This window comes from Chrysochloris asiatica, unplaced genomic scaffold (genome assembly GCF_000296735.1).
Source record: "Chrysochloris asiatica unplaced genomic scaffold, ChrAsi1.0 scaffold00049, whole genome shotgun sequence".
Classification (NCBI taxonomy): Eukaryota; Metazoa; Chordata; class Mammalia; order Afrosoricida; family Chrysochloridae; genus Chrysochloris; species Chrysochloris asiatica.
The window spans coordinates 11,438,114-11,464,077 of NW_006408567.1; the positions used below are offsets into that span (position 1 = coordinate 11,438,114).

General features: G+C 41.7%; 1 protein-coding gene across 1 annotated transcript in view; it reads left to right on the forward strand.

The window, feature by feature from the left end:
• Positions 1-25,964, forward strand: part of ITSN1 (intersectin 1 (SH3 domain protein)) — a 352,172-nt gene that overhangs the window by 318,253 nt on the left and 7,955 nt on the right. The window contains exons 34-39 of the mRNA XM_006862548.1: positions 10,667-10,834; positions 15,044-15,256; positions 16,694-16,815; positions 18,080-18,162; positions 18,464-18,547; positions 19,015-19,188. Of these exons, the coding sequence (XP_006862610.1) occupies positions 10,667-10,834; positions 15,044-15,256; positions 16,694-16,815; positions 18,080-18,162; positions 18,464-18,547; positions 19,015-19,188 (844 nt within the window). The remainder of the gene's footprint in view (positions 1-10,666; positions 10,835-15,043; positions 15,257-16,693; positions 16,816-18,079; positions 18,163-18,463; positions 18,548-19,014; positions 19,189-25,964) is intronic.

Sequence of the window (25,964 nt, forward strand, 5' to 3'; positions counted from 1 at the left end):
TCACATTGTACTCATATTACTTTTATAATTAGAAAAACCAATAAACCTATTTTCAATTTAAAGTGAGCCAAAACACAACAAGGAGTTCATGCATACCAACTATGTGGATTCTCAGTCTAGACCTGTGGTCCTCAGATGCCACTGTACATTGAAATCACCTGGGGAACTTTAGAAAGTTTTGATACCCAAGTCCACCCTGACCTAATTTGATAAGGTCAGGGTCAGGCAGCCCTCATGACATTTCAGGGCTTTTTGGGGAGTCTGCTGTGCAGCCAGTTTGATGCAGAGATTGAGGCTGTGACTTGGAACTGATTGGTGGACACCCAGAACCATGAATGTGCATTTTTTTTTCCAATTTGTATGCCTACTTAGGACTTTAAACCCAAGTGATTGTTATTTTTGAGGTGAGCTATTAATCAAGGTAAAGGCCATTTGATTTATTTTTATGTGGACGGTAGCTGGACAAGGCCTCAACAAGTACCATGTCTTTAACCTTCTGGTAGATTACAAAGGTGGCTTAGGATCTTTTTTCATTGTCATCCTAAAGCAGAGGGCCCTCAAAGTTCTTTTAGAAGCTGATGGTAATTGCTAACACTTATTGGGCACTTACTAAATGACAAGAACTTTGCCAAGTGTTTAATTGTATTTTATCATTTAATCCTGCAATGAAGGGTAAATGAAGGTGCTATTAGTATCCTCCTTTTCATGTGTCCTGGTGTGGTGCTGTGGGATAATTCACTGGACCACAAGGTCAGTTTGAACTGCAAGGTCGGTGATTCAAATTCACCAGCCACTCCTCAGAAACCTTATCCAGGGCCACTATGAGTTGGAACCGATTCAAAGGCACTTAACAACACCAAACATTTCATATGTGGAAACAGACTCAGTTTGTTTATGTGACCCACCCAAATCATGGCTAGTCCATATCAGAGTGACCACTTGCCTGTCAGTTTGTCGTACTGTGGTGGCTTGTGTGATACTGTGATGTTGGGAACTATGCTACCGGTAGTTTGAATGCTGGCAGGGTCATCCATGGTGGGCAGATTTCACCTGAGCTTCCACACTAAGACAGACTAAGACGAACAACTTCCAAATGTTTAGCCACTGAAAATCTTATAAACAGCAGTGAAATACTGTCCGATAGCACTGGAATATTGAATATAGAAACATGATGAATAGCACCAGAATATTGTCAGATATAGTGCTGGAAGATGAGCCCCTCAGGTTGGAAGACACTCAAAATACAGCTGGGGAAGAGCTGCCTCCTCAAAGTTTCTGATGGGACACAACTGAAACTGAGGAGAAACAGCAGCAAACATCCATTAATAATTGGAACATAAAATGTATGAAGTATTGTAGCCATTGTTAAGGGAAGTCGAGTCGTTTCCGACTTATAGTGACCCTGTATAGGGTTTCTGAGGACCCACTGGTGACCTTGAACTGCTGACTTAGAGGTTCAAACTGACTTTGCAGTCCAGCATATTAACCCACAGTGCTACACCAGGAATCTAGGAAAATTGGAAGCTGTCAAAAGTAAAATGGAACGCACAAACAGATATCCTAGGCATTCGTGAACTGAAATGAATGGGTATTAGTCATTTTGAACCTGACAATCACATGGTTCTCTATGCCAGGAATGACAAAATGAGGAGAAATGGCATCACATTCATCTTCAAAAATAACATTTCAACATCTGTCTTGAAGTATCATGCTGTCTCTGATAGGATAACATGCATACATCTACAAGAAAACCAGTTAATACCACTATTATTCAGATTTGTGTACCAACAACTAATATCAGTGATGATGCAATTGAAGAATTCTACAAACTTTTTCAGTCTGAAATTGATCAAACATGCAATCAAGATGTATTGATTGTTACTGTTGATTGGAATAAAAAGGCTGGAAACAAAGAATAAGGATCAGTAGTTGGAAAATATTGTCTTGATGATAGAAATGATGCTAGACGTCACATGACAGAATTTTGCAAGACCAAATATCTTTTTATACAACATGAAAGATGATTTAAAAAATGAACTTTATCAGATGGAGTACACAGAAATCAAATTGACTACATTTGTGGAAAGAGACTATGGAAAAGCCCCATATCATCAGCCAAAACAAGGCCAGGGGCAGACTGTAGAACAATGTGCTTCATATGGAAGTTCAGGCTGAAGCTGAAGAAAATAAAACATTTCTAAAAGTCCACGAGAGCCAAAATATAACCTTGAACACAGCGCACCTGAATTTATAGATCATCTGAAGAATAGATTTGATGGATTAGACACTAACGACTGAAAATCAGAAGAGGTGTTGGATGACAACAAGAATATCATATAGGAAGAAAGCAAAATGTCATTAAGAAGACAAGGAAGAAAGAAATGGCCAAAATGGATATCTGAAGATACTTTGAAAGTTGCTCTCCTGCATAAAGATTTTAAAGCAAATGGAAGAAATGAGGAAGTAAAAGAGCTGAATAGAAAATTTCAAAAGGCAGCTCGAGAAGACAGTCAAATATTATAATGAATTGTGCAAAGGTCTGGAGTTAGAAAACCAAAAGGGAATAACATGCTCAGCATTTCTTAAACTGAAAGAATTGAGGAAAAAATTTCGAGCCTTGACTTGTAATACTGAAGGATTGTTTGGTTAAAATAGTAAATGATGTAGAAAGCATCAAAGGAAGATGGAAGGAATACACAGGGTTACCATACCAAAAAGAAATAGTTGATGTTCAACTATTATTTCAAGAGGTAGCACATGATCATGACCCAATGATACTGAAGTCCAAGGTGCATTGAAGGCATTGACAAAGAACAAGGTTCCAGGGACTGATGGATACAAATAGAAATCTTTTAACAAGTCGATGAGGCACTGGAGGCACCCACTCATCTATGTCAAGAAATTAGGAAGACAGCTAACTGGCCAACTGATTGGATGAAATCCATATTTGTGCCCATTCCAAAGACGGGTGACCCAACAGAATCAGACAATATCATTAATATTGAATGCAAGTAAAATTTTGTAAGGAGAATTCAGAAACGACTGCAATAGTACATTGTCAGGGAACTGCCAGAGGTTCAAGCCAGATTCAGACAAGGCCATGGAACAAGGGTTATCAGTGCTGACGTCAGATGGACCTTGGCTGAAAGCAGAGAATACCAGAAAGATGTTGGCCTGTGCTCTATTGACTATGCAAAGATTTTCTACTGTGTGGATCATGACAAGCTATGGACAACACTGTGGAGACCGAGTATTCCGGAACACTTAATTGTATTCATGAGGAACAACATAGACCAAGAGGCACTGGTCCAGAACAAGGGGACACCGAATAGTTTAAAATAAGGGAAGGTGTGTGCCAGAGTTGTATTCTTTCACCATACTTTTTTTTTTTAAAAAAAAACTTTTATTGTGAATTGAGTGAAGGTTGACAGACAAGATCATCAGCTTTACATTCAACAAATTACACTCCCTGCTTCATTGAGATGATTAAATAATTACAATACCTTCTGTATGCTAAGCAAATAATCTGGAAGATTATATGAAGAAGAATGTAGCATCAAGATTGGAGGCAGGCTCATTAACAACCTGGGATATGCAGATGATAAAATCTTGTTTGTTGAAAGCAAAGATAACAAAATACTTACTAAAGATCAAAGACCACAGCCTTTGGTTTAGGTTGCACCTCAATGTAAATAAAAGAGAAATCCTCACAAATAGTCCAAAAATTAACATTGAGAAAATACTGACGTTGTCAAAAACTTCACTTTCCTTGGATCCACCATCAACATGCCTGGGAGCAGCAGTCAAGAAATCAAATAACATTATCGTTTTAGGCAAATCTGCTGCACAAGACCTCTTTAAAGTGTTCCAGAACAAAGATATCAGTTTGAGGACTAAGGTGTGCCTGACCCATGTCATGGTATTTTCAATTGCTTTATAAGCATGTGAAAACTGGACAATAATAAGCAAGACTGTAGAAGAATTGATGCATTTGGGCTATGGTGTTGGAGGAGAATATTAAAGGTACAGTGGACTGCCAGAAGAACAAACAAATTTGTGTTGGAAGAAGTAAAACCAGAATGCTCCTTTGAAGCCAAGGTGGTCAAACTTTGTCTCTCATTTTTTGGACAAATTATCAGGAGGGACCAGTCCCTGAAGAAGGACATCATGCTTGGTAAAGTGGAGGGAAGAGCAAGGAGGGAGACCTTAACAGATGGATTGGCATGGTGGCAGTAACAATGGGCTCAAGCGTAGCAGCAATTGTGAGGATGGTTTGGGTTGCAAAATCCACCAGTGTTTTGTTCTGTTGTGCTATGAGTTGGTATTGACGCAATGGCACTAAACAACAGTTTTTGTTGTTGTTATGTGCCTATGAGTCAATTCCAACTCATAGTGACCCTGTACAGCGTTTCCAAGGCTGTAAATCTTTACGGGAGCAGAAAGCTCACCTTTCTCTCGTGGAACAGCTGGTAGTTTCAAACTGCTGACCTTGAGGTTCACAGCCCAATTCGTAATCACTATGCTATAGCAGAGCTGTAATTTTAACTCAGGAAGTCTAGCTCCAGAACTAGCTTGCGATGGAGTACCCAGAAAAGTGCACGTTTGCTCCAGCGCACCCAATAATATGGTTCCAGAGGAACACCACTCATTTGTCAGTTTGTTGTGCTATGGTGGCTGGTGTGTTGCTGTAATGCTGAAAGCTATGTTACCGGTATTTCAATTATCAGCAGATTCACCCATGGTGGACAGTTTTCAGCAGAGCTTCTAGATTAAGACAGAACAGGAAGAAGGAATAGCTGGTCTTCTAAGCACCTTAATGACATGGATGGAGACCTTCAGTTGCTGATGAGGCGTGTAAAAAATGGCACCAGCCATCCCTCCCACGGCACTCTGTACTCAGCTGGGTTTGATAATTCATTGCAATGGCCACACAGACCTCAGACACCATACTAACAATTATGGGGTTTATTAGGGACATTAACAGGTTTCATTACAGAATCATTAAATGTTCAGGGCACAGTTCCTCCAGTAATGACTGCTTCTCCTCAGCTGTACCCATAGGCAGGTCTCTGTCTGTCTGGGCAATGTTACAGAGCTAGTTAAGGACTGCTGGTTAATGCTCACAAGGCACACCACTCCACCATAAGTGTCAGCCTAAGGGTACTTGGCTCTAGCTCAGTGGGTTAGCTCCCCTAATTAACTGTCTAGAGGCATCCTACTCTGCAAGCAAGCCTCCTGCCCAAAGGCACTTAGCTTTACTTGCAGTGTGGTCCAGGAAGGCCACTGCTCTGTCTCATGCTCTGGTTCTTGGTTCTGCTGCTGCCTCTCCTCTGGCACTCCTCAGGTGGCACAGCTCTGTCTCCTGGATCAAGGAGGTTCAAGTGCAGGAATCTCAGGATCCAAAGGATGCGCTCCACTCCTGGTTCTTCTTCCTTGATAGTACTTAGAGTCCCCCCTCTTGTTTCTGAGATGGCTCATTTATATCCACATTAGAGTTCCAAGTTTTCACAATGAACTCTGTTAACAATCACTCACAATTGAATTATGTAATCCTACCAGCATCTTCTCCTCCTCTTACTGAGTTCCATCTGGAAAATGTCATTTGATGGGAATTGCAAAGACATGGCTAGAAGAGAATTATTAAATAATTCATTGCACTGCAGGACATGACTCCAAATGAGAAGAAATCACTGCAAAATCCATTAATAATTAGGAAGTGAAATGTATGGGCAGTGTTTTGTTCTGTTGTACATAGGATTGCTGAGCTGGAATTGACTCAGGGGTGCCTAACAACAACAACAGCAGAGGAGCACAGAAGCCTCCAATGTACCTGGATCCAGGAAAGAGCCATTCTCTAGGGCAGATTTATGGAGTGCTAACTATGCTTGTTTTAGGCACTGCTCTCCTTAATATCCCAGGTTATATGCTAAGTTTAAATAATATAACATAATCCCGGCACACCATAGGGTACAGTCTCAGTTTTCTAGTGCTGGCCTAACAAAATACCACAAGTGGATGACTTTAGCAAACAGAAATTTATCCTCCCCCAGTTTATGAGGCAAGAAGTCCACATTCAGAGTGCTGGCCCAAAGGGAAGGCTTTTTTTTCCTGTCAGCTCTGGGGAAAGGTCCTTATTTTCTCTCAGCATCTGTGAGTCCAGCATTCCTGAAAGATCTTCATGTATGGCATCAATCATTCCCTGGATCTAGGAGCTTCACCCAATAATAGATGCATCTATTTGCCGTACTGTGGTGGCTTGTATGTTGCTGTGATGCTGGAAGCTATGCCACCTGTATTTTAAATACCAATAGGGTCCATGGTGGACAGGTTTCAGTGAAGTGTCCTGACTAAAACAGACTAGGAAGAAGGAGAGGTGAATTACTTCTGAATGTTTAGTCACTGAAAACCTTCTGAATAGCAGTGGAACACTGTCAAATGTAACTGCTGGAAGATGTAACCATTATGAACAGCAGTGGAATATCATCAGATATAGTGCCAGAAGATAAGCCCCTCAGATTAGAGACTCTGAAACTTGCTCTTCAGTGTTGTTGTTGCTGTCAGATGCCATCGAGTCGGAACCGACTCATAGCGACCCCATGCACAGCAGAACGAAACAATGTCTGATCCTGGGCCAACCTCACTACCGCTGCCACACGTGAGTCCATCAATGATGCCACCTGGCCAATCCATCTCGTTAGGGGTCTTCCTCTTTTTCTCTGACCCTCCACCTTACCCAGCATGACATCCTTCTCTAGCGACTGTTTCCTCCGGACAATATGTCCAAAGTATGAGAGACGAAGCTTAGCCATCCTGGCCTCCAAGGAGCACTCTGGCTGCACTTCTTCCAAAACAGATCTATTGATCTTTTGGCAGTCCATGGCACTTTCAGTATTCTCCTCCAACACCACAACTCAAAGGAATCAATTCTTCTACGATCTTCCTTATTCACTGTCCAGCTTTCGCATCCATATGAAGCTATTGAAAACACCATGGCCTGGGTCAGGCACACCTTAGTCCTCCAGCTGACATCTCTGCTCTTCAATACTTTAAAAGTTCCTGTGCAGCAGATTTGCCCTATGCAATACGTTGTCTGATCTCTTGACTGCTGCTTCCGCGAGTGTTGATAGTTGATCCAAGAAGAATGAAGTCCTTGACAACTTCAATCTTTTCTCCATTGATAAGAATGTTGTTTATTGGTCCAGTGGTGAGGATTTTTGTTTTCTTGACATTGAGATGTAATCCATATCGAAGGCTGTGCTCTTTGATCTTCATAAGTAAATGTTTCAAGTCCTCTTCACTTTCAGCAAGCTTTTCAGTGTAGAGATGCTAAAATGAATGGGAAAAGTGAGGAAGTAAAAGAACTGAATGGAAACTTTCAAAGGACAACTGGAGAAGACAGAATCAAGTATTATAGTGAAATGTGCAAGGACCTGGAGTTAGAAAACCAAAAGGGAAGAACAAGCTCAGCATTTCTCAAGCTGAAAGAACTGAAGAACAAATTCAAGCCTCAGCTTGCCATACTAAAGGATTGCATGGACACAATATTGAATGGTGCAGAAAACATCAAAAGAAGGTGGAAGGTATACACAGAGACACTACCAAAAGGAAAACAGTGGCTGTTCAGCCATTTCAAGAGGTAGCATCTGATCAAGAACTGATGGTGTTGAAGGAAGAAGTACAAGCTAAACTGAAGGCATTCACAAAAAACAAGACTCCAGAAATTGATGGAATACGAATTGAAACCTTTCAACAAACTGATGACATTGTGGAGGTGCTCACTCATCTATGCAAAGAAATTTGGAAGACAGCTACCTGGCCAACTGACTGGAAGAGATCCATGTTTTTGCCCATTCTAAAAACAGGTGATCCAACGGCATTCAGAAATCAGTGAACAATAGTATTAACATCATATGCAAGTAAAATTTTGCTGACGATAGTTCAAAATGGCTGCAACAGTGTATTCATAGGGAACTGTCAGAAATTCAAGCCAGATTCAGATGAGGAGGTGGAATGAGGGACATCATTTATGACATCAGATGGATCTTGGCTGAAAGCAGAGAATACTGTTATTGTTGTTGTGTTTATTTGTGCTGTATTGACTATGTAAAGGCTTTTGATTGTGTGAATCATGACAAGATACAGATAACATTGCAAAGAATGAGTATTCCAGAACACTTAATTGTGTTCCTGAGAAACATGTATATAGATGAAGTGACTGACTAGTTCTAATGGAGCAATGGGATGCTGGATGGTTTGTTTGTGTTTTTTTAAAAGGTTTTTTTTTAAAGCAGGATCCTTTTGCTATACTTATTCAATCTGTATGTTGAGCAAATAATCTGAGAAGCTGGATTATACAAAGAAGAATGTGGCATCAGGATGGGAGGAAGGTTCATTAACACCCTGCAATATGCAGATAAAACCTTATTTGCTGAAAGTGAAGAGGACTTAAGATACTTGCAGCCTTCAGTATAGATTGCAACTCAATGTGAAGAAAACAAAAATCCTCACACCTGGACCAATCAATAACATCATGATACTTGGAGAAAAATATTGAGGGAAAAGTTGTCAAAAACTTCTTTTTTTTTGGTTGCTTCCACATTCAACACTCATGGAAACAGCAGTGTAAAAATAAAATGATGTATTGCATTAGGCAAATCTGCTGCACAAGAGCTCTTTAAAGCATTTAAGAGTAAAGGTATCAGTTGAGGATGAAAGTTGTTGTTATGTGCCGTGGAGTCGGTTCTAACTCATGGCAACCCTGTATTGTGTTTCCGAGGCTGTAAATCTTTACAGGAGCAGAAAGCCTCGTCTTTCTCCTGCGGAACAGCTGGTAGTTTCTAACTGCTGACCTTGCGGTTCGCAGCCCGATTTGTAACCACTATGCTACCAGAGTTCCTTGAGGATGAAAGTAGGCTTGACCAAAGTCAAGGTCTTTTCAACAGCTTCGTATGCATGTGAATGTTGGACAATGAATAAGGAAGACTGTAGAAAGATTTATGCATTTGAGTTATGGTGTTGGAGAAGAATATTGAATGTATCATGGACTTCCAGAAAAACAAACAAATCTGTGTTGGAAGAAGTACAGTTAGAATGCTCCTTAGAAGCCAGGATGGCAAGACTGTCTCTCTCATACTTTGGACATATTATCAGGTGGGTCCAGTCCCTGGAGAAGGACATCATGCTTGGTAAAGTGGAGAGTCACCAAAAAAGAGCAAGACCCTCAACGAGATCGATTGGCATAGTGGCAGCAGCAATGGACTCGAGTGTAACAACAATTCTGAGGATGGTGCAGGACCGGGCAGTGTTGAGTTCTGTTGTGCATAGGGTGCTGTGAATCAGAACTGACTTGATGGCACATAGCAATGACAACAACAGGAGCTTCATAGCGTAGGGAATAGCCATCATGCTCCATGCTCATTGCCAAGGTGGGTGCTCAGAGCTACGGTTTCTCAAGTGGACCAAGCAGGAAAGGACTGTCCCCTGTCCTCACTGGCCCTGGTCCTCTAGGACAGTGAACCTCAGTCCAAAGGATGCACTCCCTCCCAGTTCTTCTTTCTTGGTGGTGGTAGGTCCCTCTGAGATGTGCTTGCTTGTTTAAGCTCTTTTATTTTATCTCAAAAGAGATTGACTCAATATATAATCTGATCCTGTAGACTGCATCTGGCCTTGTTAACATCATAGAGGTTAGGATTTATAACATAGGATAACTACATTAGGTGGTGGTGGTGTGCCATGGAATTTGGTTCCGACTCATAGTGACTCTGTATAGGGGTTCTGAGGCTATAAATCTTTATGGGAGCAGAAAGCCTCATCTTTCTCCCATAGAACAGCTGGTAGTTTCAAACTGCTGACCTTGAAGTTAGCAGCCCAACTAGTAACTACTACGATACCAGAGCTGATTATATTTTATTAGATCTCATCCTGGGGCTTACTACATCTTAACTGCTAAACCTTTGAGAATTCTGGCACAGTCAAGTCGACACAAAACCTTAACTATCACAGATGTCATGCCAACTCCTAGACCCTTGTTGATGAGTTAATGGGACACCATTCAGTTCAAACTCTGGAATTCCATTGCAAGTTCCCTCTGGTGAGAAAGCAGATGGGGTTGAGCATTGCATTGGAACTGGGAGTCTGGGTTCTGGTCCTTGACCCTGGTCTCATTTTCTTCATCTGCAAAATGGAGTGAAGATTTTCAAAGAGAAACTTTGGTTCTATGGTTATAGGTACCATCTATGATCATGTGAGTTTATATTTGAGATTTAGGGCCATCAACATTGTTCATCTTGAGGTTTTGGCATTTTGTTGGACCAACCAATGCCCAAACCCCAAAATTTACCCTAGCCGTTGGGCTAGGGCTGAGGCCTTAAGGACTGGAACATTCGTTGTCCCTCTGGCAGGAGCCTCAGACTCCACATGGGCCCATGAAGAGAAGAGGCCCAAGGCAAGGCCACCTACTGGAGTCAACAGGGAATAGCCATCATGCTCCATGCTCATTGCCAAGGTGGGTGCTCAGAGCTACGGTTTCTCAAGTGGACCAAGCAGGAAAGGACTGTTCCCTGTCCTCACTGGCCCTGGTCCTCTAGGCCAATGAACCTCAGGCTCAACTACATTATCTACAAGGGTGGCACAACAAAGAGGTTTTTGTCTCTGTTCTCCTATATAGATCCTGGAAAACACTCCTGAAAACCACCCTGACCACAGCCACTTAAAACATGCCCTGGAGAAGGCAGAAGAGCTATGTTCCCAGGTGAATGAAGGAGTACGTGAAAAGGAGAACTCGGACCGGCTAGAGTGGATTCAAGCCCACGTGCAGTGCGAAGGCCTGTCTGAGGTAGCTGGCTTCGGGGTGGGATTTGGGCCTCTCCTGACTGAGCCTCAGCAGCCAGGCTGAAAGAATGCAAGAAAAACCATTAAACCATCCTCTTCTTCAGCCTACAATTTACGGATTCTCTTTTCAACCTCTTCTAATCTGTTAATCTATCCTCTGAGTTTTATTATTTCAATTCGAAAATAGAAATATATTCTATTTCTAGCTGTTCTATTTATTGTCTTCAAATGTGCTTATTTTTCCTTGTCTCTTGATTCTTGCTCAAATGTTCTCATTTTTTCTTTTCTTTTCTTTTTTTTTAAACACAATCTTAACATATTTATGTATATTCGGAATCTGGTAATTCCAATATCTAAAGTTTTCTTATGCTCAGCTGATTCTGCTGTTTGTCCTTTTCCTGCCAGGTCTCACTAAACATGCCTTGTTTCTCTGTATGTATTGTGATTTTTTACCATAAGCTCGGTGTTCCCTGGGATTTTATCTGTGGGAATCTTTGAGTTTCTGAAGTTTCAGTCCTCCTGAGAGGATGGTGAGATTTAGGGATGGAGCACCCTAAATTAAATGTAAAGGGGCTTTCGGATCACACTCGTTGCATGCATTGACTGTAAACTTGTGTGAGAGCTGACTTGTGGCTACAAATTCTCTGGGCAATTTTTCTCTCCACGTACTTGCTCATCCCTTCTGTGATTGGGTTTCTTTGTCATTCATCTTTAGGACCCAGTTTTTTTGTGGAAATTTCCTATTAGATCTTTTACTTTAGGTGGTCCCTGGGTCACATTTCTTGTCTCCTACATCCTATCGAGCCACTAAAATGAAAACTCAAAGTCACTAGATTCAAAAGAACTTCTCAGACTAAAGCTAGCTTTGGTGCTTCTTGTGTATTTTTCAGAGTGCCCATTTTCATTTTCTTTTTGGGCTCTGCAAATTACTTTTTTTCTTGCAATTTACTTGCATTTAAAAACAGATTTTAATATGTTACCCAGTTTTTGTTATTGTTGTTGGGTGAGTTATTAAGCTAGTCCACCATAATGCTAGAAAGAGAAATGTCTTCTTTGATCTCTAATTCTCTTTTTGACACTTACCTTTTGTTTAGTGGCATTTCCTCTTTCTGCTTATTTTCTTTCTCTTTGACTCTGTACACGTGTGTACACACAAACACATACTTGCATACATTCATTAAAGTGTCCCCAGATTTCCAGAGAGAATGTGTTTTCATCCTCTACTCTCTCTGTGGTTCCTTCATTTTTATGACTTGCAGAGACAGTCTCTACTTGAAGCCACTGATTCTTCTCCAGCCTCACCTCCTCTATCCTTCAGTGTAGGTGTGGGATAAGCAAAGTTGTGGAAACTAAGGTGACGGTTGTGAGTTTTATTACCAGGAACATTCATTGGCTGGTTGGCTCAGTTATTCACTTAATAACTCATTCATTCATTTAATAGACTAATAATTAAGCACCCGCACCTGTGCCCTTGCTCAATCCCAAACACTAGGGCTATGAAAACAAACAAGATGTGACCCCTGCTCCTGAGGTGCTTACATCCTGGAGGAACACAGGTGGGTTAAACTATTATTTACCACAAAATGTCAGAAGTGATGAGGCAGAGTTAGGTGCTAAGTGTGGCAGGAGTAGACATTGGGGACAGCCATGTAGAAGATTCAGGGAAGCATCAGAGAAGGTGACACTTGGTTGGGTGTCGAAGAATGGAGATAGCTCTCTGGTCAAGAATCCAGTGGGGGAGGACATTATGGGTGCAGGGCACAGCACGAGCAGGGCATCAGTGAGGAATGTGGAGGACTGAGAGAAAGTAAGGCAGGCTGAGGCCAGGTGGAGAAGGACATGCGCACCATTCACAGGAGTAGGAACTTGATCTGGAAGACCCATGACCTGAGCAGCTCCCTTCTCTGGGCTACCAGGCAGAAATGCCAATCTGATGACATGCACTAGAGAAAAGGGACCTTCCCTGAGCCTGACAGCTTTGATCAAAGGGGCACCGTGAGGCCTGGGTCTTCATTCTAAAATGTTAAGCATAAAGCAGTTTGTGTCATTAGAGTTTTGTGGCTTATATACTCTCTTTGGAATTAGACTGTTGCTTTTCTTTATTGATTGGTTTTCCTCGTTATTGTACACCATTTTTGTCTTTCTGTTTATGGTGTTCACAATAACAAGAAGTGGATACAATGTCTTCTGTTTCCTTACTTCCTATTATATGTGTACCATGTGTGGCCCGGATCTGGACAGACACCAGGGATGCTGTTCCAATGAATGCTGTCTTTAGCATTCTTGTCTGAGAGTTATTGTTAGTTGCCATCAAGTTGACTCTGCCTCATGGTAACCTTCCATTGCCCGGTCTTGTGCCATTTTCATGATTGTTGGTGTGTTTGAGTCCATTGTTGTAGCTATTGTGTCAATTCATCTCATGGTGGGTATCCCTAATAGTTTGCTGACCCTCTACTGCATCAAACATGATATCCCTTTTTAGAGATTGGTCTTTCCTGATGATGTGTCCAAAGTAAGTGAGCCAAAGTCTAACCATCCTCACTTCTTAGAAACATTCTGACTGTAATTGACTTAGTTGTTCTGCAGGATATGTAAAGACAATTGTAAATTTCTATGTGCTCAATGTAAGCCTGGCCAGCTAGAGGCTCTAAACTTTGGGTGCGAATGAGCAATATCCCATTCCTAGTATTGAATCTGGTGATATTTGCCTTTTTTGGATTCATTGTCCTCAAGTTACTTAAACTCTTTTGGCAACAAAAAAGAGCTAGATTGATTTCAGGCTCCTGTTCAGAGTGCAAGGGAGTGAAGAGTATTCTTTAAAAGTAACACTCAAATTGGGGTGTGACCTGAGGCGTTGGGTTCCTTCAGAGCTTCTGTGGAGATTAGAGACCCCTACTTTCCTCTTGTGGGGCACTGGTGTAGTGCTGTAGGATAATGCACTGGATAACAAAGTCGGTTTGAACCACAAGGTCAGCAGTTCAAACTCACCAGCTGCTCCTCGGAAACCCCTTACAGGCTCACTATGAGTCAGAACCAACTCGACAGTACATGACAACAACAACGACACTCCTCTATTGTACCCAAGAGTTGGAGTGAGGTGGCCACACTTTCTTACCACCAATAGGTCTCCTGTTTACAGAGGCATATCTATCAGATTCTTCTCTATGTTGAAGGTAGGAAGGTGATCACTTCAGGGGACACATCTTGTGAATCCTTTCACCCCTTCACAAATATTCTCCTTAGACAATCTGTGGGGCTCAGTAGCTCCTGAGAGAGCCTGGCCCTGAAGACTGATGGGTGGAGTGCCCCCTTGAGGGCTGGAGTGTGAGCAAGTGGGAACTGTGAGGGATCTGCCTGCATCATCTCACAGCCGGGTACACAGCCGTGGCCTTCATTTTCCTCAGCTTCTGCCCCTTCTGTTAAAAACAGAGGCATGGGCTTTGTGGCGTCTTCTCTCCTTCACAAACTGCTTCTATAAGATGCTAGAACCCAGTGGGGCATTAGTGTCACATTCCAACCCTCAGTGCTGTCTCTAAGGTTTGATACAAGGCAGGGAATGCACTGTCCTCTTTACACTTTCACAGTGAGTGAGTTGGGGGAGATGGACTGTACCAGTGTAGTGTCTGGTCTGTTTGGCTTTCAAATGTCACTAGGCACCATTGAGATTTGCGGTCACCCACATGTTAGACATCTGAATTTTCTCTGGAAGGTAGCACTTGTTCTGTGGAAGCCCAAAGAGTGAGTCATTGCTGCTGGGCAGAAATGTGAAAGGCTGTTGGAACCTGTGTGGGGTCTTCTGTTCAGAGCTAGTTCATGCCATCTCTGGGCACGCAGCAGATGTTGGTCAAGGTGCGAGAGGGCCCATACTTCTCTTCCTGCTTCCAGTTTCCCCAGTAAACAAAAGTGGGCAGAGCACCCAGGATCTCAGAACAATGTGCCCTCCCTAGTGAAAAGCATCAGGAGTTATAAACAGAACTCATCTTTGCATTTGGGACCCCCAGAACCCACCTGACAATGCTTATGCTTGCTTATTTAGCTCTGAATGACACTGCCATCTGCAAAGTGATCCTTGATTTGTACTTAAGAAAGGGCCCCACTGGGACCCAGCCCTAGATCCTGATGGAGCCCCTGCTTCCCAGTGAAAAAAAGCCCAAAACACAGAAAATGACCTCCCTTCATCATCTCTTCTTTGGGTTTTGTTCTCCTTCCTCAGCAACTTGTGTTCAATTCAGTGACCAATTGCTTGGGGCCACGCAAGTTTCTGCACAGTGGGAAACTCTACAAAGCCAAGAGCAACAAGGAACTGTATGGCTTCCTCTTCAACGACTTCCTCCTGCTGACCCAAATCATAAAGCCCTTGGGGTCTTCTGGCACCGACAAGGTCTTCAGTCCCAAATCTAACCTGCAGTATAAAATGTACAAAACAGTAAGTTTGATTCTAGATTGCCATATCAGGGTTCATGTGTTTGGGGAGGAGACAATTTCCAAAAGTCATCAGGGTTTTAGCAGTGACACAACCAGTTAAGTGCTCAGCTAACTACTAACCAAAAAGTTGGCAGTTCGAATCTACCCAGAGGCACCTGGGAAGAAAGGTCTGGCGATCTGCCCCTAAAAGATTACAGCCAGCAACCTGTTTGGTTTTTGATTCTTCAGGAACTGTAGCAAAGAGGAAAAGGCAGAGAGGGTGAATCAGGACTTAGGGTAACCAATTTATATCTTGCTGCAGTTCCAATAATGGCAGAAAAGGAATGGTGCTCAATTTAATGGATGGAATGTGTATTAACTGCTGAGTGGCTGTGGTCCCTGAGCCATAACTAGGGCAAGCAGGCTTTGCCCTGTAGCAGGTCCTAACCTAGTGTACACATGAGCCAAGTATGGAGATGCTCCACTGTAGAAGTACAAAGTGTCGAACAGCCCCAATTCCTCACCAAACTGCTCCAGGTAGTTTGAAACCTCTGGGCCTCTCACCCATTCCAGCAAAAGCCAATCTCAACAGTCAGCGTGTAGAGAACTTCCCCAAGCTGTTATTTGGGTCTCTCATATGTGCCTGACTGTGTTTGTGTGTCTCTGTGTCACGGGGTATTGTTTTTCTAAATTTGTCTGTGTGGGGGTGTTTTCTTACAGAAGAACTGTCTCTGAAGCAGCAGTTAGCTTTATTTTGGGGAAAAAAGAGCACTGTATTTATGCAGATCCTCACTAGAAATTTTGTGTGAAAATCTTGGAAGAGAAGTGGGTATAAAGTTGGTGGAGACCATTTGCTAGTAAGGAATTATTATGGGAAAAGCCCATCAGTCAGATCTTATTCTGAAGGACTTAAAAATATCAGCAAGATGGAGGAGGAAATAATCCATGGCAATTTGTAATGTATATAATTTGACATTCCCATAAAATGATTATTCCAGTAACACACACATACACCCTCAGTCTAGCTACTAGAACACATGTACATATAGTCTAATTTACTGGAACATACATGTAGTTTAACTTACTGGAGCACATCCACACATAAGTACAGTCTAATTTTGGGGAACACATGTACACACACACACATGCACACCATGTAATCATTGGAACACATGCTGTCTGATTTGGTGAAATGTCAAGTTCAGGGAACACTTGTACACAAATGCATACATACATAGAGCAAGGCTTGCTTACTGGAATACGCATGTGTGTATGCACAAACACATACACCTCTTCAGTCTAGTTACTGCAGTTTGTGCACATACACAATCCAATTGACTGGAACACACACAGAGTTCAATTGACTGGATCACATGCGCACACACAGTCACACAGTCTAGCTTACTAGACCACACAGACACTTGGTCTAGTTTTATAATGCCTGTGCATTCTTTTTCAGCCTATTTTTCTAAATGAGGTTCTAGTCAAATTACCCACTGACCCTTCTGGAGATGAACCCATCTTCCATATTTCCCACATCGACAGAGTGTACACCCTCCGTGCAGAAAGCATAAATGAAAGGTGAGACTTGCCGCCTCTCCAGCACTGGACACAGTCCCCTGTCCCTCAATGCCCTGTCCTTCCTTCAGGCATGGGTAGGACACGGGTAGGACCTTTCATGAATCAACACCCCCCAAGTCCCCTCGTTGCACTGCCATCATCTCTGGCTGGAGGTCACAATACTTTCTTTGATAGCCTCTGCAAGTTTAACACATGGCATGACGTTTTCAAAATAAAAAAGAAATTGAAACGAATTTTGCTTGAGAATTTTCTTGAGAAATTTTCAGCATTCTTGGAGATCAACAGCATATCAGGATACCAAGGTTTCCCAGGTGGCAGAAATCAGTAGGAAAGCAATTTGAGGATAAATGGGAACACCCAAACTCAAATTCCTTACCTGGCTCACTGGATTTTAGGGCCCCAGTTTTTCCACTGCCATTGTGTCTTCTAGACTCAGTCCTGTATCCAAATGAGATTATTTCCTGATGGGTGCAATTGGCACAAATTTACACAGACTTTTGTGACAAGCCAACACATGAATAAGTAAATTTAATTGGCTAAATTTGATGTGGTTGCTATGAATCGGAACTGACTTGAGGCACCTAAGAACAACCATAAATTTGATATGGACATGGCTCTCAGAGAAGTAGAAAACACCATGCTGGCATGTCCCCTCAGTGTATTTTTGCTCTTTTGTATAATGTAGTTTCCTAGCTGGGAAAGGAATTAACACATTCAGTTGCTAACCTGAGGGTTGAAGGTTCAAATCACCTAGAGGTATTTCAGAAGAAAGGCCAGGTGATAACCTCAGAAATCTCAGCCACTGAATATCCTGTGGAGCACAGTTCTACTCTGACACACCTGGGATCACCATGATTCAGAATCGACTCAGCCCGCACTAGTATCTGGGAGATGGTTTTTGTTCTTTCTTTGGGTGGTTTCATAAGGAAGAACCTTCTGTCATTATTGGGTTAGGTAAACTTTTCAGAGAGGAAGAGATATGTGTGCCGTATCTCCTCCCAGTCAGAGTTTCACTTATATTTTCTTTCACAAAGAAATAAATGGGTACATTCATAAAAATGTCATTCATGCCTCTTTTAGTGACGGCAGGAATAATTATCAGTGTCCTATGACAAAAAAAAAAAAAAAAAAAGATTTTTTTTTTCTCCTGAGCGTCTATTAAATCAAATGAACAAAGAAAATGGAGTCCCAGAAACTGTATACGGCCAGACCAAGCCTTTATTCTGAGTGCTGTTTGGCAGCTCTCTACCTTTTCCTTTCTAAGGACTGCCTGGGTGCAGAAAATCAAAGCCGCTTCTGAACTCTACATAGAGACGGAGAAAAAGAAACGAGAGAAGGCGTACCTTGGTAAGGCGTTGCTCGGGCAAAGATGGGGCAGGAGGGTCACGTGGTTGGACCCAGAATCCTTAGAGCTAAAAGCTGCACCTGAAGGTAGAGGAGAGAGATGTCTGAGCTGGGATGGAAGGAGCAGCAGGTGTGGGATGAGACATGGAGGGCACATTCCTGGGGCAAAGAAACAAGAGATTAAAGAGAGGCGGGAGATATTCTTGAATGAGAGCGGTTAAATAAAATGGACTGTGAGGCAAACAAGGATGAGGCCTCAAATGTTAAAATGAAGCACTTTGTATTGTTTTTCCTACCATCATAGTCCGTTCCCAAAGGGCTACAGGTATTGGAAGGTTGATGGTGAACGTTGTTGAAGGCATTGAGTTGAAGCCCTGCCGGTCACATGGTAAGGACCCAAGAAGCCCCCTCTAGCACTTTTGTTGCACTTCCCCCGACTGATTTTAAATCGAATGTGCTATTTCCATAACCCTAAATTTTCATCTGGAGTTGGTATTTCTAGCACTTGTTAAAAACCTAGGGATTTTTTCTTTATCCTTTCTACCATTTTGTCTTTCATAGGCATCTGAGTGGCTGTCATTTCACAGTAGATGTGACACAAGATAAGGCTAAAATGAGGGGACAGGAAAGGCCCTGTTGAAAGCCCACATAGCTAATGATTTGTTCTTGACCTAAGTGTAAGGCTGAATCGCAGGGGGTTTCAAATGCCCAGATCCTCCATTTCATGCCATGCTTTAAGCATAACAGTGGATGGGGTGCCAGGGAAATGGCTGCAAGCCTTGGCCATGAGGCGTGCAGGGCACCTCGGGAGAGCCTGTCAGCAGGTGTGAGGCCAGCGGGCTCTGTTCACTCCAGGAAAGAGCAACCCATACTGCGAGGTGACCATGGGCTCCCAGTGCCACATCACCAAAACCATCCAGGACACTCTCAATCCCAAGTGGAATTCCAACTGCCAGTTCTTCATCAGAGACCTGGAACAGGAAGTCCTCTGCATCACCGTGTTTGAGAGGGACCAGTTCTCCCCAGACGGTGAGTAGGAGGCACGTCCCCTCGCCCCCCACAACACCTGCCCTTCCTCCCTGTCACTCAGTCATTATTAGGTGTGTAAGTTTTCTTTCCAGAGAACTTGGTGCCCAGAATCCCATGGGCTTCACTTCTGAGAGATGAATTAGGCACAAAATAAGGCTGAGTTTGTCTGAGAGAGTCCTTCACAGATGCTGGAAGAGTATGTCAGAATGTGGACTGTGTTATGCTTTGTGTGACTGCATGGGCAAGAGAACTTCAAAACCCTAGAAGAGCCCTTTAGTCCTTGTGGTAATTGTATTCTTTAGGGTTGTTCAGAGACACAGAACCAACAAGGATCTATAAATCTACACCTATGTCATTGTTTTGCATTGCATACTGTTGAGTTGGTTCCAACTCATAAAACCGTATCTATAAGACAGAGTATAACTGCCCCATAGGGTTTCCAAAGGAGCCCTGACGACGCTATAGGATAAACACTTGACTGCTAACCACAAGGGCAGCAGTTCAAAGCACCAGCTCTTTGTGGGAGAAAGATGAGGCTTTCTGCTCTTATAAAAGATTTACAGCCTTGAAACCGACTGGATGGCACCTAACAACAACAACGATCCAAAGCTGTACCTATATCTGTGTCTCCATCACTCATTTGTCAGTTTGTCCTGCTGTGGTTGCTTGTATGTTGCTTTGATACTGGAAACGCTGTTTCCAGACACCAGCAAGGTCATCCATGGTGGACAGCTTTCAGTGGAGCTTCCAGATGATGACAGACTATTTCCCAAAAATTGTCCATGAAAACCTTGTACATCACAACAGAACCTTGTCTGGCTCTCTTGCTTTGGACACGTTCATCAGGAGGAGTCGGTTATTGAAGGAGGACATTCCGTGACGTAGACTGGAGGGCCAGCAGGAGTGAGGGAAAGCCTAGGTGAGATGCCTTGGCACAGTAGCCACAACGACACACTGGAACATGCTGGCAAGTGTGAGGATGATGCAGGACACCATTTTGTTTTGTTGTCATGAGTTGGTGCTTACTCAACAGAGGCTATCTACTTCTTAGCGATGGATTTAATTCAATAGTTTATGTGACATTGAGGGCTGGCAACTCCAAAATACATGGGTCAGGCAACAGACTGGAAACTCGGGCAGAATTTCTATGTTACAGTCTTGGGGAAAAACTCCTTCCTTTTCTCTTGAAACTTCAATTTTTGCTCTTACAGCCTATAGCTGATTAGAAAAGGCCCACCCATATTGTTGAGGGTAATTGACTTTACTTAAAGTTAAATGACTAGAAGCATTAATCACTTCAACATACATTCACAGTGACATTCAGCTTTGCGTTTGACCAAACAAATAGGCATCATAACCTAGCCAACTGTCATGTAAAATTAACCATGAAAGAAATGAATAAGAAGACCTTTAGACCACCACACGTGGGGCAGATCTATTTGTGCCCTTTTGGCAACATTTCTACCTAGTAAGAGAGAGGAAATGGTACACCTGCAGCTTTTGACTTCTGCTTCAAGCCTGGAAAAGAAGGGTCTCTGGCCAATGATTACAAAGAACTAACCCTCCCTCCCTTAATGTAATGAAAACCAGATAGTAAGTTTAAAGATTCAGGAGCTCTGGTAGCATAGTGGTTATGAATCTGGCTGCTAACCTCAAGGTCGGCAGTTTGAAACTACCAGCCATTCTGCATGAGAAAGATGAGGCTTTCTTCTCCCGTAAAGATTTACAGCCTTGGAAACCCTGTACAGGGTCACTATGAGTCAGAACTGACTCCATGGTACTTAGCAACAACAACAAATTTAAAGATTACAATGTTATGCATATGAATTGTTGAATGGAAAACCGATTTACATTATAAACTCACTAAATTCACAATAAAAAGTTTTTAAAAAAGCATTACAATGTTAATTTAATTATATCCAAAATTATTTATTGATGATTTATAAATATAGTTATAAAATATGTTGTTAGTCAAGTTGGTTCCAACTCATAGTACAACAGAGTGAACACTGCCTAGTGCAGCATCATTCTTACAGTCACTGCCATGTGTAGCTATTGAGTCATTCCATCTTACTGAGAGTCTTCCTTTTTTTAAAAAAAAAAAAGTTTAAGTAAAAGAAGTTGAGTGAGTAATAGAGATGGTCCAGACCAGGAAGATATCCACATTTGCAGAGTGAAGATTTTCTGTTGGACGATGAAGAAGAGAACATTTGGGTATAGTTGGAGCAGAAATGAAAACTTACAAAATCATAATTGGTGTAATGACAACCAGGGAAATCAAAAGCAGGCTATCTAGAGCAGGGATTTAGCAGAGATTCGTGGATAACATATTTTTAGTTTATGTGACTTGTTAGGGGTACAGATTTGCAAGTGTATGTGCTCCTCCCATCACTTGTCTGTCAATTTGTCATACTGTGGTGGGTTGTATGTTGCTGTGATTCTGGATTTAAAAAACCAGCAGGGTCAACAATGGTGGACAGGTTTCAACTGAGCTTCTAGACTAAGACACACTAGGAAGAAGTAGAGGTAGAATGTCACTGTGAATGATTGTTGTTAATGATTGTTAGCTGCCATCAGTTGGTACTGACTCACAGTGACCTTATGCACAGCAGAACGAAACACTGCCCGATCCTGGGACAACCTCATTATTGCTGCCATACTTGAGCCCATTGATGCTGCCACTCTGCCAGTCCATCTTACTGGGGGTCGTCCTCTTTTTCTTCGGCCCTCCACCGTACCAAGCATAATATCTTTCTCCAGTGACTAGTCCCTCCTGACAACATGTCCGAAGTATGAGAGACAAAGTTTGGCCATCCTGGACTCCAAGGAGCACTCTGGCTGCACCTCTTCCAACACAGATCTGATGGTTCTTTTGGCAGACCAATGAATGGGTTAGCTGCTGAAAACCTTATGAATTGCAGCAGAGCATAGTTTGATATAGTCCAGAAAATGAACCTCTCAGGTTGGAAGGCACTCAAAATAAGACTGGGGGAGAGCTGCCTCCTCAAAGTCGAGTTGACTATAATGATGTGGATGGAGCAAAGTTTTCAGAACCTTCATTTGCTGATGGGGCAAACTCAAAATGAGAAGGAACACATCCATTAATAATAAGAACATGGAATGTATGAAGTATGAATCTAGGAAAATTGGAAGTTGTTAAAAATGAAACGTAACTAAGAAAGATTGTAAGCATTAGTGAGCTGAAACCGACTGGTATTGGCCATTTTGAATCTAACACTCATATGGTTTGCTATGCCAGGAATGACAAACTTATGAGGAATGTCATCACATTCATTGTTAAAAAGAGCATTTAAAGATTTATCAGAAGAATGCTGTTTGTGATAGGACAATATCCATACACCTACAAAGAAGACAAACTCATAGCGACCCTGTACAGGATTTCCAACTGGTGGGTCTGAACTGCTAGCCTTGCAGTTCAACCAACCTTGTGGTCCAGTGCTTATTCTACAGTGCCATACTAGTACTTCACAAGGAAGATTAGTCAGTAATAACTGTTATTCATATTTACACACTAACTACGAAAGCCATTGATCAACTTCTTCAGTCTGAAATTGATCAGACTGCAGTCAAGATGCATTAGTAATTACTGGTGATTGGAATGTGACAGTTGGAAACAAAGAAGGACCAGGAGTTGGAAAATATGGTCCTTGATGATCAAAATGATGGTGGAGGTCTCATGATAGAATTTTACAAAACCAACAACTCCTTGGAAACCTTATACTGGGTCACTATGAGCACTTAACAACAACATCAACTTATTAATTGCAAATACCCTTTTCAACCACATAAACAGCAACTGTACACACAGAACACACCAGATAGAATACACAGGGATCAAATTAACTATATCTTTGGGAAGAGATGATGGGAAGCTTAATATCATCAGCCAAAACAAGACCAAGGGCTGACTGTGTAACAGACCATCAATTGCTCATAAGCAAGTTCAAGCTGAAGTGGAAGGAAATTAAAAAAAGGCCATGAGAGTCAACATGTGAGTATATCCCACTTGAACTAGAGACCATCTCAGGAACAAATTTGATGCATTAGACAGAATCAGAAGAGTTGTACGATGACATTAAGATCATCATTCATGAAGGAAGCAAAAGGTTATTAAAAAGATGGGAAAGAAGTAAAAGACCAAAATGGATGTCAGAAGGGACTCTGAAACTTGCTCTTGAACCTATGTTCCAGAAGCTAAAGTGACTGGAAGAAGTGATGTAGTAAAAGAACTGAACAGAAAATTTCAATGAACAGCTTGAAAAGGCATGGTAGTGGTTATGTGCCATGGAGTCGGTTCCAACTCTTAGCGACCCTGTACAGGGTTTCTGAGGCTACAAATCTTTATGGGAGCAGAAAGCTCATCTTTCTCCCGTGGAACAGCTGGTAGTTTTGAACTACTGACCTTGCGGCTCACAGCCTGATTCGTAACCACTACACTACCAGAGCTCCTTTGAAAAGGCATAGTCAAGTATTATAATAAAATGTGAAAAGACCCGAAGTCAAAAAACCAAGAGGGAAAGAATATGCTCAGCATTTCTCAGACTGAGAGAACTGAAATAAAAATTCAAGCTTCAACTTTCAATACTGAATAATTTTATAGGCAAAGTATTGGATGATGCAGGAAGCGTCAAAAGAAGATGAAAGGAATACAGAGTCACTGTACCAAAATGAATTGATTGATGTTCAACCATTTGAACAGATACCATATGATCAATAACTGATGGTATTGAGGGAAGATGTCCAAGTGCATGGATGCCATTGGTGAAAAACAAGACTCCAGGAATTCGCAGAATAGAAATTTCAAAGTTTCAACAAACTGATGCAGTGCTGAAGTCACTTACTTGTCTATGCCAAGAGATTTAGAAGACAGCTACCTGGCCAACCTATCAGAAGACAGCCATATTTGTGCCCATCCCAAATAAAGTATCCCAAAGTGGAATTCACTGAATAATATCATTAAATATCACATGTAGGTAAAATTTTACTTAAGATAACTTAAAAACAGTTGCAGCAGTACATCAGTGGAGAGTTGCCAGAAATTCAAGCTGGATTCAAAGGAGGAGGTGGAACAATGGATACCATTGCAGATTTCAGATGGATCTTGGCTGAAAGAAGAGAATCCTACAAAGATACTTATTTGTGCTTTATTGACTATGCAAAGGCATTCAACTGGGTGGATCATAACAAACTATGGATAGCATTGTGAAGAATGGATATTCCATAACATTTAATTGTGCTCATGAGGGACCTGTATAAAGATCAAAAAGCAGTTGTTTGAACAGAATAAGTGAATATTGTATGATTTAAAATCAGAAGATGGTTGTATCCTTTCAGCATACTTGTTTAATCTTTATGCTGAGCAAATAATCAGAGAACTTAGTTTCTATGAAGAAGAACATGGCATGAGGATTGAAAGAAGACTCATTTAACAACCTATGATATGAAGATGGCACAACCTTGCTTGCTGGAAATAAAGAGAACTTGAAATACTTATTGATGAAGATCAAAGACTGTTTTTTTGTATGGATTTCACCTCAATGTAAAAACAATGACAACAACTACAAAATATTCACAACTGGACCAATAAATAATGGCACGATAAAAGGAGAAAAGATTGAAGTTGTCAAAGTCTTCATTTTGCTTAGATCCACAATCTGTGTTAATGGAAGCAACAGTCAAGGAATCAAATGACATATTGCATTGGACATATCTGAAAAAGACCTTTTTAAAGTGTTAAAGAGCAAAGATGTCATTTTAAGGACTAAAGTGCACCTGACCCAAGATATGGTATTTTCAATCACTTCATTTGCATATGTCAGTTGGACAAAGAAGAGTAGAAGAACTGATGTGTTTAAATTATGGTTTTGATGAAGAATACTGGAAGTGCTGTGGACTGCCAGAAGAACAAACAAATCTGTCTTGGAAGAAGTACGACCAGAACGTTCTTTAGAAGTCAGGATGGTGAGACTTCATCTCTTGTACTTTGGACATGTTGTCAGGAGGGATCAGTCCCTGGAGAAGGACATCATGCTTGGTAAAGTGGAAGTCAATGAAAAAGAGGAAGACCCTCAACGAGTTGGGTTTGACACAGTGTTAGCAACAGTGGGCTCAAACATAACAACAATTGTGAGGATGGTGCAGGACCAGGCAGTGTTTCATTCTGTTGTGAATAGGGTCACTGTGAGTCAGAACCCACTTGATGGCACTTAACAACAACAACAACAATATATGCTCTTCACTTAATTGCAGAGTGGTCACAGGATAATGGCAAGACAGGTCTTTTGGTTAATAGTCTATAAAAATTGTTTTCTCAATTATGTCCATTTCTGGGAGTCCATTGTAAAGATTTATCAATAATGCTGTGCATCATAACCATTCAGGTACAAGCTATTAGAGTTTGTATCTGTTTGACCATACTGGAAAGACCCTTTGGGAATGGGTTATGATATCCAGCACCTGCCAGACCTCAGAGAAAAGGAATGTTTCCTTTAGGGTTTATAGTTGTAGCATTAAAGTTAGAGAAATTGCTGTTAGAAAAGGTAGTCTTTTAAATTCAACATAAACTTTAAAGAGGGTCTTCCTCTTTTTCATTGACTTGACTTTACCAAGCATGATGTCCTTTCCAGGGACTGGTCCCTCCAGATAACATATCTGAAATATGTGAAATGAAGTCTTGCCATCCTTGCTTCTAAGGAGCATTCTGACTATTCTTCTTCAAAACAGGTTTTTTTCATTCTTATGGCAGTCTATGGTAT